The sequence below is a fragment of the Lonchura striata genome, chromosome 11 (genome assembly GCF_050655825.1).
Source record: "Lonchura striata isolate lonStrDom1 chromosome 11, ASM5065582v1, whole genome shotgun sequence".
Lineage (NCBI taxonomy): Eukaryota > Metazoa > Chordata > Aves > Passeriformes > Estrildidae > Lonchura > Lonchura striata.
The window spans coordinates 22,439,774-22,453,800 of NC_140713.1; the positions used below are offsets into that span (position 1 = coordinate 22,439,774).

The following is a 14,027-nucleotide window of genomic DNA, read 5'->3' on the forward strand; positions in this document are numbered from 1 at the left end:
CAATACACTTTAAGCCCTTCATCTCTAGTTGAAACCTGGAAGTTTTCTTTCTGTTCCAAAGCTTTTTCTCCTCTAAGGACATTCCAGATTTTTCCAATGTGAGTCACCCTACTTGCTCCTGGTGCCCTTATCACTCCAGGATGCACCAGCCATGTCACCTGAGGTGACAGCAGTGTCCACCTACATAATGCTCATCCCATAAACTGTGGGATTCCTGCAGGAGATGAACTCTACTACTTCTTTCTTTGAAATTTCAGCTGTCGGTCTCCTGGGAGTGGAGTTGTTGCCTCTTCCCAGGAATCCACAAATCTCTGCGATATTTGGCAGCTCAGGGAAGATCCACAGCATTGAAGCCAAGCTTGTGTGCAAGCCCTTATTTGGTGAGCTCAGCCCAGCTCGGAGCTCTGCTTATGGCAGACATGATTTCCTCTGGAAGTCTTTGGGCTTTCGTACCTTTGGCTTTTTACCAGTCTGGGAAAATGCCTCAGCTTTTACAGCCTGATGGTCTGGGAGCAACCCACATCATCTCTTCTCTGCATGGAAGAGTCCCCTTCCATTGTTTCACCCACTGTGGGGAGAGCTGCCAAGCCTGTGTGGGCCACCCCTGGAACAGCACAAGAGTTCCTAAATCCCCACTGAGTGGAAGAAGAATTAGGAGGCCCATGGGCCTCAGCACAAGGCTGCAGACCCAAAGGGCTCGTGGCCCACACCGCGTTTTCTTCTACGCAAATCGTAGCATAGTTAACAAGTGAAATCAGACAAACCCCAGCGCCGAACACCCAAAAACTGTCTGGAAGCGGGAGATGGAGCTCCTGCAAAAGCACAACTTGAGTCTCAGTCATGTTTTCATGGCCAAAACCATCCCAATCCCTGCAGGGTGGGTGGTCCCAGCTGCAAGGAGCGGCGGTGGGGAAGAGGAGAAGCTGGGCCAAGCCAAGGTTGATTCAATCCAGTTCTGGCAAACCTTGGACTCTTCTCTAAGATCATGCAGCGTGGAGCTCAGGGAGGTCTGGGGCTGTATTTGAGGCTGCTCAGGCTGAGGGGGTTGCAGATGGTTACTCCATGTTGTATTTCCCATCTCCTCCCAGGTTCAACCGACAGTGTGTGATAGACAAAGACAAGAGGAACCAGTGCAGGTACTGCAGGCTGAAGAAGTGCTTCAGAGCTGGCATGAAGAAAGAAGGTGGGTGCAAAGAGACATTTCCAGCCTTCCTGCTGCTGTCTAAGGCCCTGTTCCCCTGCAGAGCATGGTGGGGAGCAGCAGCAGCACTGGCTGGAGAGATGATGACTGTGTGCCACAGAAAGATATTTTCTGTTGCAGCTGTTTGCCATTTTATCTCAATTTCAATGAGAGCCCGGTGACAATTTTCACCCATCCTATCAGGCTGGTCTTTTAGTCCTGGGAAAGGGATGGGCTTCCTCAGGATTTATTTGGTCTCTAAGTGCTTTACAATAGCAATTTCCTCTCTCCATACCCACTGATGTGACTCCTAATCCCACCTGTGCCAATCTCAATGAGGATCTGCCACCTCCAATCTCATAAACGCCATCAATTTGCTGCTTCAGGTGGTGTGGTTGGCTCAGCTGATGCTCACGTAGCTGCATGCAAGGACAAGGTACAGCCTGAGCACAGAGCCTGAAGGAGTGGGAGCCTCTCCTCAGTGGCCCAGGGCGCACGGGCAGAGCTCCAGGAGCAGGGTGGCTTGTGTTCCCCGTGGCTGACTCATGTACCCCAGCAGGGAACATGACTCAGAGCAAAACCCTTTGGTCATGCTGCTGGTGGCAGGGTGACTGTGGAGCCACCACCAGCACCAGCACTGAAGGGCCAATCGCATATTGGCCAACACCTTTTGTGGCACTTCCCATCGTCTGTATTGAGGAGGAGCAGAGCTGTAGGTTTGGGTGCCAAGTGACCCTCGGGATGTGCCCTTTCTAAAGGAAATGCTGTCATAGTGCCTAATGCTCTGCAAGAAACAAAACCATTTCTGTCATCCTGTGCCTACATGCAGCTTCCCTGGGGAAGTCTGGGATCTACCACAGCACTTCTGGTCTCTGCTTGCCCAGTTCTGCACACTGGGAGGGCGTGGATGATCCTGTCCTTGTCCATGGAGTGCCTGACAAACTGGGGGCCCAGCCCACCCAAGGTGCAGGCTGTTGGGTGATGGTTTCACACTCTTCACCCTTTGAGCTGTTTCATACTCTTCACCCTTCATTTCTGCTGTTTCCCAACCCACTGGCAGTTAAAAGACGAGGGAGCTTGGAAGATTCTTTCCATGTCACCAAGTTCACCCAATGGGTGGAATTGTGGCCTCACTGAACCCAAGGGGAAATTTGCCGTAGATTTCTGGTAATTCATAAGATTTTACTGGTGATTAAGTGATCTTTCCCATGTTCTGACCATATGTTTTCCTGGAGAAGAAGGGTGTTTTGAAACCTTGGATAAATTGTGGATGAAGCAAAAATGCCAATTGGCTTAATTTAGGAGAAATGGAGTAAATACAGCAGGTGGAAAAACAAGTAGTGCTCAAATTAATGAAGACAAAAAATAAGCTGATTTGGTCAGTTGTAGATGGGATAAAGCCAATTGCCAATGCAGCAAACTGCACTGCTTGGAAAGGCTGAAATCTTGTTATCAGATCTATTCTTTGAGCTGAAGCATGATTTTTATTGGTTTTTATGGTAAAAGTTATAAAACATTGGCTCATGCCTCCATCACTGAGTGCAGCTTGATGGGAGATGACTCATTACAAGTTCCACATTGTCACATTCCTTGAAACATTTTATGAGTGCAGTCAGGTTGTGTGCTCAGAAAATGCTCCTGTGTTTGGCAAGGAAGCTTTTAAAGCACCTTGAGCAACTGCTGTGCAGAAATTAGCTTAGCTGACCGGAGCTCTATCCCGAGCAGATGTGCAGGACTGGGAAAGAAAACTTCTTGCACAATTGTGTGCACAAAAAGAACACAGCTATTTGCTTTTGGGTGGTTCTAGATTAATATTAAACAGTATTGCGAAGCACTAGGGAGAAGGAGAAGCCATGTCTTGGATGGAGCACTATTGGAGTGTCCAAATATTTGTACAAAATATTTTGGAGCGTGCAGGGGCTCGTGTTGGGAGGTGGTAGCAGTGCCATCCACCCTTGCTCAGTGTCCCAGCACTGGCACAACCCTTTTTCCCTGGCACATTCCTTTAGGACCAGCCCTTATAACGGCAGGCAGAGTTTCCAGGGTGTGGCAATGGCATTGTTTATCCACAGCAGAGGGGAAGGAGCTGGAAGAGATCCTTTTCCCAGGCTGGCTGTGACAATCCACCTGGGGTGGGGTCAGCGGGGCTGTGTCACCCTCGCCGTGCCCCACTGACCCACTGCTCAGTCTCTGTGTGCTCAACCTCAGAGAACTTGCTGTTCCCTGGCAGAACTAACTGATAAACGGGAATTTGGGATCCAGAGGGGCTGTTCTTTTGGTTTTATTTCCCCAGTCTTCATGTGTTGCAAGATGTGATGTGACACGTTTGGATATTTCTTTCTTTATCGCTCTCTTTTTTTTTTTTATTTTTCTTTTTTTTTTTTTTGGAAACTTTTCTAGTGGATAGGAAATTACAAGCCTGATAGAAGAGAAATATCTCCCTAAAGAAAAAGCCATATAATACAAATACCTGAGCTACATAGTGACCAGATCTGGCTGGGGCTGTAGGATTTAGACTGTGTCAGGGGAGGTTTAGGTTGAATCTTAGGGAAAGGTTCTTCCCCCAGAGGGCTGTGGGGCACTGAACAGGCTCCCTAGGGAATGATTGAGAAAATTACCTGTAGGAACTTTGGATTGCCTTGTTTGTATGGGTGAATTTGATCCTACTTTCAGGAAGGACCGAGACTGCCCTCCCCAAGAGGCTTGTGAACTGAGATGGGGTCCAGGTTCCATCAGCACTAACAAGAGCAGGGACGGGACAAAGCCTGAGTCTTGTGGAAAGTCCAGTTCCCAGATTTCCTAGAAAATAACTCACTCAGAATCACTCCTATCCAAACTGCATTTTTGGTATCAATAATTCACTTTAATAACAGCCATTAAAGTTAGGATAAGGGGAGAGGGAAAGCCTTGCCTGAACAAAAACCCTCTTATGTCCTAAACACGTCTGTGACCAGGATCTAAGATCTTTACAGGAGACTCACTCCTTTATTCTTGTGTTGGGGTTAAGGCTGGGGATGTGCCAGAGGGTGGGCTGGATGTTTTGGGGATTTTCTGGCTTTTCCCCCTGAGTTTCTCTGCTGGCTCAGAAGGTTCGATTTCTATTGTCTTGCACAATGCTACCAGACTGGTTTTTGGCCACTGCAGCATCAGTGGCTGAGTAGAACACCAGGTACTTAAACACCCTAAGAAAACAGTGGGATTCTATTTTTAGCATCTCCCTGAGATCATGTTTAACCTGGGATAAATCAGCAGGGTGTGATTTCTCAAGTGAGCCAGGTCACCTCCTCACATGGAGCTGAGAAAAAAACCTGGAAACCTTTGGAAAGGCCAGCACTGCACTGTCAGGATTCAGCTTGCTGGTGGGAAAAAATAAAATGAGAGGTTAATATTTAACCTCTCATCCCCTTCAAAGTAATTTATGAATGTGAATGAACTTCTTTAGTTTTATGAAGAAGAAAAAGAATTGTTATATCACTTACTTCTGCAACAGTAAGGGGGAGGGAGTGTTTGAGGGAGGGTTTGAGGCTTTTCTTTACTGTTGTGAAATTGGACAGGTTTATAGGACAGTTTTATTAGTGCTTCACAGGGCCTCTATCTAGTTTCATACCTTTTGTTTACACATTTCTTGTGCCAGCTTTCAGAATGCTGGGACTGCAGTTTATTGCAAAGAAGGATGGAAAAGATAAAGGATCTTCTCTACCTTCAGCAGTCATAAATCAGCCCACAAGCTCATGAAAGGATTAAATGTACATGTACCATTGGGATTTATTTGCAAATAAAACACACCACACCTATAAAATCCAAGGTAGCTCAGGAAAAAAAAGATTATTTGTGGATATAAATTAATCAGGCAGCAGGAGGAGTAAATCTGTCGGTGAAGACAGAAACACTGTGAGCACTGGTGAGTGCACCACGCAGGGCCCTCCCTCCTCCTGCTCCCTTATGCCATTAATCACTACATTTCCAGCCCCACCAGCATTAAGTGAGGCTGGTTTTAGTGGAATAATGATGGAAAGAGTATTCTTGTGTAGGCAAAGCTGGCACCTGTGCAGTTGCTGTGGGAAGTTTGCTGCTCTCCTAGCCAGCACCCGTGCCTCATTTTCTGCACTCCCTGGAGGTTCCCCATCCCAGGCTCTGGCCCTGCGTGGCAAGGAGTGAGGACAAACAGTTTGGGAAGCAGGGGCTTGTTGCAATGCCACAAACCCTGCTTGCCCAGAGCCCGAGGCACAGTGTCCAGCCTTGCTCTGAGTGACAAAACCCTTCCGAGGGCTCCCTGCGTCACACGGAGGAGATGTTTGTTTTCCCATCCTCTTCCCACAGCCAGGACATGCTGTAGCCAGGGACAAATCCCTGGAGGGAGACACCAGCATCGTTCTGCCCTCTCTCCCCTTTCCCTGTGGGAAAACCCAGCCTGGGGCCAGGCTGTCCCTGGCCAGCTCCATCCTGGGGGCTGACGAGTGCTGACGTCCCTTCCTGCAGGGCTGGGTGGCTCTTGGTGGTGTTTTCTGGCTTTGGGAATGTGCAGAGAGGGGGGAAAAAAAATAAAAGGTGGCAAAGATTTTGCCAGGCACTTCTAGAAATAGCAGCCCCTGGGAGACAGAGGGATCCAGCAGTGGGTTTTTAGTCCTTCCTGCAGGTTTTATTGACGGCAAAGCCAAGATCACACCTGAGCCCAGCACCCCCAGGGCCAGCACGTCCCCTGAGCACTCCCACTACCTCACCAGGAGTAACTTGTCCCTTCCCTCCCTTTCACAAGCACAATAAATAGAGCAATATAATCACTGCGCAGTAATAGATTAATTTTTGTGACAGGTGAAACATTAACTCCCCTTTGTATCTAATTCCATCACATCTTGGGTGCTTTCAGCGATAACACCCAAATCACCTTGAGAAAGTCACTCTGTACCATCCACTTACACTGGGAGATTGAGCTTATCAGAGCATGAGGGAAGCACAGAAATATGTGCCATAAAAACACTACGGGGAAAAACAGGCTGAGGCTTCTCAAAGGAGCCTGTCATAGGGACCAGGTCTGCCTGGGATTGTAGGATTTACATAAAATCAGATGTGTGATTTGATTGGAAGGGCAAAACTTTCCTTTTTCTTGTCAGTATGCAGAGAGGCCCATTCTGAGAGCACAAATCAGAAGCTTGGATGGGGATTTTACAAACAGGCAGTGATGACACAGATGGAGTCAGGCTTGTTTTTCCTGAGTGCTGGATGCTGCCACTCACCTTTCTGGTGGACCAGTAAAACTCATGAAGTGCCAAGATTATGGCTCCTGTAAGCACCTTCACCTCCAGGCTGACCCTCTCCTCATGCACAGGGCAACTTAAGCTGCTGTGTGAGGAGGGCTAGCAAAACCTCCCAAAAGCTGTGTTGTTTTTTTCTCTAAACTGATGAAAAATTGCCTCTCTGTAGAGGCTGAAAATGCTCCAGGGATGTGTTTGTGTGTGGCACCTTTCAGAAATGGATGCAGCCCCTCGCAGGCAGGGCTGGCTCTGAGGTGCAGGGTCAGATCCCCACAAGCTGACCCTGACTGACAGCAAGGCTGAGCCCCAGATCTTGGAAAACAAACCCTGCCCTCCTGTCGATAAGGGGAGGCATTGATTTTTGTCACTGGGGCTTGTTTTCTGCCCTTTCACTTTGTTGGCCCCTCATCAGAGGCAGGTTAGACAAACAGAACAGCGGATGGACACGAGCTGGCAGAAAGAAAAACCTTCCCCCAAATTGTGCAAAACAGGGCTCACGTTTTTCCTTTGTATGGATTGCCAGGAATGGGTCCTGATGCTCTAAAACAACACCCAGCAGCGAGGCTGAGACTCAGAAGAATGATGGCAAAATAACTCTGCTGATTCTGCAGAAAGGGGAAAAATTTGCTGGAAAAATCTTCTCCAGTGTCCACTTTTGAGACAAACCCACAGTGTTCTGCACCCAAGGGGTTAAGGCACAGAGTGAGTTGTGCTTTGGCAGCTCTGTTTGAGTCACTCCCCCAAAATAAAGCGAAAGGAGTCTGGGATTGCTTCGTGAAGGAGGAGGGATGTGCTGCACTATCACCACATGCTAAATCTTCCTGCTCCCTCTGCTTCAGGGACAGGACAAGTGCCTTTCTGAGCTGTTTGTAGCCAAGATCTGCCAGCTGCCAGGACAGCACCGAGTGTGTTCAGGCTCCTTCCCCCAGCCCAGAGCTGCTGGACAGAGGCAGGAGGGCTTGGGAGATAAACCAGCACTGAAACCAGGTTGGGTTAAATTGAAATTCTCCTTTTTTCTCTGCTGCTGTTTCACTCGGTGGCTGCAGTGGAGGTGAGTCAGCTCGCAGAGATTGTTGCAAAAATAAGTGCTGAAGTGCAATCCATGCCTACTGTTCCCCGTGCAGGGCTGATGGGGCATGAGGCTGGATGTGGCTCCTGCTTCAGGGGGAAGGATGGTTTAAAGGGTGCGATTGGCCTCAAAAATCAGTGAGTTTTTTCCAATTCACCATGGCATGTCCAGCAAAGGGTCTGGGCTGACTTCACTCTGCTGCAGACCCTGCAGTGTGTCCAAGGTCTGTGGTGTTGCTGGTTTTACCAGGTCAGGGCACACAACTATTGGGATTTTCTCACTGGCACAACCCCTGGGATTTTCTCACTCACACAATATTGGGATTTTCTCCCTGGCACAACCCCTGAGATTTTCTCACTGACACAACCATTGGAAGTGTCTCATTGGCACAACCCCTGGGATTTTCTCACTGACACCACTACTGGGATTTTCTCCTTAACACAACCATTGGGATTTTCTCACTCACACAAGTATTGGGATTTTTTCACTCACACAACCATTGGGATTTTCTTCTGGCACAAGTATTGTGATTTTCTCACTTGACACCACTATTGGGATTTTCTCACTGGCACAAGCACTGGGAGTGTCTCATTGGCACAACATTTGGAAGTGTCTCATTGGCACAACCACTGGGATTTTCTCATTCACACAATATTGGGATTTTCTCCCTGGCACAACTATTGAGATTTTCTCACTGACACAACCACTGAGATTTTTTCACACAACCATTGCGATTTTCTCACTCACACAACCATTGGGTTTTTCTTGCTGACACCACTATTGGGATTTTCTCACTCACAGAACCATTGGGATTTTCTCACTGGCACAGCCTTTGGGATATTCTCACTGACACAACTACTGGGATTTTCTCACTCACACAATATTGGGATTTTCTCCCTGGCACAACCATTGGGATTTTCTTACTGGCACGAGCACTGGGAGTTTCTCACTGACACAAGCAATGGGATTTTCTCCCTGGAACAGCCTTTGGGAGATTCTCACTTACACCAGCACCTCTCTCTCCCCTTCCAGCCGTGCAGAACGAGCGGGACAGGATCAGCATCCGCAGGAGCAGCTACGAGGACAATGGCTCTCTCTCCATCAACATCCTCACTCAGGCTGAGGCCATGGCACAGCAGGTAGGACACGTGGGGACAGCCCCTCCAAACGGGGCTGTGGCCCTCAGCAATTCCAGCCCGCTAAACCAACCAGGGCTGGATGTTTTTTCTGTTCCTCCACAAACTCACAGGGAAGAAAATGCAAAATATTCAAAAGCAGGCAGGAAAAAAATCTATTATCAAGGCAATACATCCTGCAGGGAGCAGATGGACCTTTGGTGGGAGATAGAAAACTGGAATTCCAAGGGCTGAGGGATGTAGCAGAGCCCAGGTCCCCTCCTCCCCCAGCCTAAATTGTTGCTGCACCCCTCAAATCTCACTGCATTCACACAGAATTTTATCCTTCCTTGAGGGAAGGAGAGCTACACTCTCTGTCTTGCTCTGAACATAATATTCCAGTCATGGTTGATTGTATCTTTCCACATACCTTCTTTATCAGGGCAGGAAAAATAATGTGAGTAAATCCACTGGGCTTCAGCTGATGCTGATTGCTTTTTTATTTCATGCTCCACCATTAATTTCACCCTGAGAGTCCTTTAAATTCTAATGCAAATACCCTTTCCCCACTGAAACACACGGTCCAGATGTTGCACATTTCATGCAGCAATGAGCCCGCTTCCTTTTCAAAAATGCTTGGTTTTAACCCTCTCCCTGCCATGCAAGGGATCAAAAAAGGGAGTTTTGTGTCCCCGACAGCAATGTGGGGGAGAAAAGCTGGATGCATTTCATGCATTTGCTGGCTGGAGGGATTGGTGAGAAGCTAAAACACCGTGCTGCTGGCTGCTGCTAGGAATGGGAGCATTGATTTCGTCCTGGAGAGCAGGGAAGGAGGCTGAGGAGGGCTGGGTGTGTGCTGGGACTGAGCACCACCTCGTGGAAGCTGCTCCGAGTCGGGCACAGCTGAGCACAGAGTGCCCAACCCCAACGGGGACATCTCAGGGCTCTGATGGGATCAGTCTGATGGGTTTCTCTTCCAGTATTTATCCCTGAGCCCCGTGCACAGCACAGACATTGCCATGAAGAAGATTGCCACCATCAACGACGTGTGTGAATCCATGAAACAGCAGCTGCTGGTGCTGGTGGAGTGGGCAAAATACATCCCAGCCTTTTGTGAGCTCCCCCTCGACGACCAGGTACAGCCCAATGGCCCTCCCTGGTAAATCCAGTGCCTCTGAAGGGAATTCCCAGCTGGGCCTCTCACGGGAGAATTTGGCATTAACAGATCACCCTATGCAGAGCTACAAACAGCAGGAGAGAAAGAGGGACCAGTTAAAAATAACTGCAGTAGCTCAAGTCCCTCAAAATATAGATTTGGTCAGTCTAACCTGCAAAAGAGCCAGTCAAAAAAATTCTGATTGTGTCAGACTGCTGAAGTTCTGAATTACAAGGCAGTTCTGATTTTGCCTTTACTGGAATCTGATTATTTCCTAAGAACTCAAATTACTCAAGCCCCTCTTTGCTCTTTCAGTTAAAACAGCTTCCCATTTAGTTTGCCACGAATGTAGCACTTCTCAAATTGAGCATACACTGATATTTTCTAGCCCTGAACAGAACTTTATCTGTAGATCTGCCAGACCTAAGCAAACACCAAAAGGGGACAGCGACAGCTCAGCACTCCATTCTCTGCTTTTCCAATGGAATCTTATTTCTTTCTCCTGTGCCACCTCCAGGTTGCCTTGCTCAGAGCCCACGCAGGGGAACATCTGCTCCTCGGGGTAGCCAAGAGGTCCATACCATACACTGATTTCCTGCTATTAGGTAAAGTAGTGAAACACACTCCCAAGTCATTCCCAAGCGTTCTGCATCCCTGAAACCCCCTCTGCACTCTTGGGTTGCACATCTGGGTGGAGACACCGTGCTGGAGTAAAAAGGAACCAGTAAATTCACTGGGATTTTTTAAACTGTTCCCTCACTGCTTTGGAATTGTGGATAAGAAAGCGCCAGTATTGAAATGGCATCTCAAACTAGGTTGTCTTGGTTTTGTACCTGAAATTGCCAAGGCCCAGGCAATGAGGTATTTGGGTATAGATACTTGGAAACTTTGCAGAAATGTCTATTAAAAATTACAGTGCAAATAGTTTCTTTTTCATGTAGCTCACTGCCATCATAGATGGGATTGTTTTTGGAAAAATGAGAATACCGACCCTAAAATCTTCACATTAAAGGAAATAGAGAGGGATAACATTGTGTGAGAAAAGAAAACCAAAAATAAAGATGCAGCCCTGCTTACAAACAGGTGTTCGGTGTAAGACAGGGCAAAGCAGAGCAGAACACGGAGCAGGCTGTGTGCAGTGTGGGTGCCCTGCCATGCAGCTGAGGTAAATAAGGAGCAGGGGATGAGATCTGGGGCTTGCTTCTCCCTTGTGGAGCAGATTAAAAAGCTGCAGACTGGAAATTGCTGCAAATGGCACTGGGACTATCAGGCAAGCCTCCTTTGGGAGCTGCTGGATGAGACCAGAGCTAGAGCCAGAACCTGATGGGGAATTTCTCATTCCCAGGGAACGATTTCATCATCCCAATGCACTGCCCAGAACTGGAAATCGCTCGTGTGGCCACCAGGATCTTGGACGAGTTGGTGAAGCCCCTGCGGGACATCCAGATCGACGACAACGAGTACGCCTGCCTGAAAGCCATCATCTTCTTCGACCCAGGTGAGATTCCCTCTGACTGCCAAGCACAGCACTTGGGGACTCTCCAAAATCCAGGAAAACCCCTTGGAAGCGGCTCTACATCTCAGCCTGCCCGTGCTGTAGTGAGCAAATTCGGGAGTGAGGTTTTAAGGCAGAAGTGACCTATTCCTGAGTGTTCCACACTGTTTAGCGAGTGTGAGCTCCAGCCAGGCTGATGTGCAAGGTTCTGCAGGCCCTGGAGGAGTCTGGCTGCTGCAGGAGCTTGGCTTTGGGAAAGCCCATCAGCCTGAAATGCAGGAGATGATCATTCAGGACATACATGCATACATTAATAATGTAAAAGCAGAGAGAGGCAAACAAGCAGCAATGTGGAGTGTCCGTAAGAGTCCAGAGAGCCCCATCAGAAACCACAGAGAGCTGGGCAGCTCAGAGTGCCCAGAAATAGCAGGGATCTGCTAATGGGTCTTGCTGGAAGCCAGCAGCAACCCAGGGCAGGGCTGATCCACAGGATGGGAAACAGGGAAACACAGAAAAAACAGTTTGTTTTGAAGCTTTGCTGTGTTTATTCCAGGAGCACAGGGGGTTCTGCCTCAGCCCAGGTTCCAGTGGGTATCTCCCTGGAGATGGGAGAACAATCCCAAGTCCAGATAACACCCTTTTGTCTTTTAGCATGAAGAAATCAGAATATAATTCATTAATTATTGGGGTTTTTTACTGTATTCACTGATTCAAAATCAAGATCTGTGAGTTTCAGGAACATGGTGAACTTTGGCTCACCAAAGCCTGCTGTGAACAGAGGAGGGGTGCTTTCATCAAGTTGATTTTGACAAATTACCTCCTGAGCTGATCAGTGTCTCCCTGCAGCTCTAGCTCAATGTGACAATGAGGTGCTGAGGTTTCAGCTGGAAGGAGGAGGTGTGAAGTGAAGTTCATCCATGCTGAGGAGCAGGAATGTCCTCAGAGCTTGGTGCTGACACACAATCATTTGTTAACCACTTTATCTAATCTCTTGGCACTATGTTCCCGAAAATGCGGTGCCTGTGGATTCTTTGCAGACAGTGAAGGAAACGGTGCAGTGATCCAGAAATCTCAGGTTTAGATAGCAGCAAAGACAGGAGTAGGAGGCTGTAAATGCCAGCACTTCACCCCACCCAGGGACAAATTTATTTGCTTAAGCAAAGCTGGACCAGTGGTCCTTGAAAAAAAGGATTAACCACAGGTCAAAGACAGGAGAGCAAGACAAGAACCTGATGCTGCAGCGAGTGTAATCACAACACACAGGCACTAAAACTCCTTGCATTTAGTGGTGGCAGCTGTGACTCAAAGTTTTCAGGGGAATATTCCAGGCTGTTTCCTTGGAAGGATAAATATTTTAACTTCTAAATTTTTCCCCTTCACTGATGGCAGTAGGCAGACACATACATGTGAAGCAAGCTCCTATTTTCTTACAGTTTCCCTTCAAAGTCTCCTCAAAATACTGTTTCTCCTCCAATTACTGTTTTCCCTCCAGTTCCCCTCACTGTTCCATGTGAAGCAATGGCAGCCCAGCCTGCCAGCTGATCTTGTCAGAGCATCACTGCCATCTCACCCTTTTCCCTGCACATAGCCTGCCTGTGGGAAATGATCCTCACTTCCAAAAGTTTAGAAAGGTTTATTGAAACCTTATCAAAAATACAACAGAAGACTGAATTGAGAAAATATTATGGTGTTGGGAGTAGAGGATTTTTCCCACCACGTGCTCATCCACACAGTGGAGGTTTTGGCTTTTAACTGTCACCCTGATTCTTAAGATTTTCTAAAGCCTTCTGAGTTTACATTCTTTTGGAGAACTTTCCCACACGATTTCTGTAAACAACATATTGTTTACATTCTTTCATGGGGGTGGAGAAACTTGATGTACTAGTGGTTTGTCCAATGTCTTTGAAGAGGTGGCCCATTCACTCTCCAATCCACTGTCACCTTTGGGAAAGTATAAAAGTCGGAGTCAGATAATAAACTTCCTTCTTTACCTTGCAAATAGCAAGTGGCTCATGTCGTGCTTTCACGTGTCCTATAGTGACATTTTAACCCTTTAGTTCCTGACAAAGTTCTGTCCATTGACTTCTTCTTTGTTGTCCAGTGGTGATCACTTCGTTAAATCTTTTTCAGAGGTCAGCTGTTGCTGTGGTAACGAGGTGAACCTCCCAAATATCCCAAACCCATAATAACAACACAAAGGGGGTAAAAAAACCAACTATAAATCTATAAAACTTCTCTTAACATATATACAGGATATACTTATTAATTGTGCGAGTCAACCATCGCATTACTCACCTCTCACACTGCCTGACAAGCCCAAATCTGCCTGTGCAGGCCACCAATTAACTCCATCTCCCCCTCTGGCAGACTGCAAGGGGCTGAGCGAGGCGGGCAAGGTGAAGAACATGCGCTTCCAGGTGCAGGTGAACCTGGAGGATTACATCAACGACCGCCAGTACGACTCGCGCGGCCGCTTCAGCGACATCCTGCTGCTGCTGCCGCCCCTGCAGAGCATCACCTGGCAGATGATCGAGCAGGTGCAGTTTGTGAAGCTCTTCGGCGTGGCCAGGATCGACAGCTTGCTGCAGGAGATGCTGCTGGGAGGTAACGGAGCCCTCCCGGGGAGGGCAGCCAGGCTGGGTGCTGTCAAAGATGTTGGAGGGGTTTGGGTGAGGGTTTGTGTCTGCTGGGGGGGATGGAGGGAAAGGGTTGGGGGTGCTCAGCCTGGAGAAAAAGAGACTCAGGGGTGATCTTATCACT

The 14,027-nt window shown here is 48.0% G+C and overlaps 1 protein-coding gene across 4 annotated transcripts in view; it reads left to right on the forward strand.

Moving 5' to 3' along the window:
• The window catches only part of LOC110476369 (hepatocyte nuclear factor 4-beta), an 81,178-nt gene that overhangs the window by 59,603 nt on the left and 7,548 nt on the right, over window positions 1-14,027 (forward strand). For all 4 annotated transcript variants that reach the window (XM_085589903.1, XM_085589905.1, XM_085589906.1 and 1 more), the window contains 6 exons: window positions 1,089-1,183; window positions 8,534-8,640; window positions 9,597-9,752; window positions 10,290-10,377; window positions 11,118-11,270; window positions 13,635-13,871. In XM_085589903.1, the coding sequence (XP_085446029.1) occupies window positions 1,089-1,183; window positions 8,534-8,640; window positions 9,597-9,752; window positions 10,290-10,377; window positions 11,118-11,270; window positions 13,635-13,871 (836 nt within the window). The remainder of the gene's footprint in view (window positions 1-1,088; window positions 1,184-8,533; window positions 8,641-9,596; window positions 9,753-10,289; window positions 10,378-11,117; window positions 11,271-13,634; window positions 13,872-14,027) is intronic.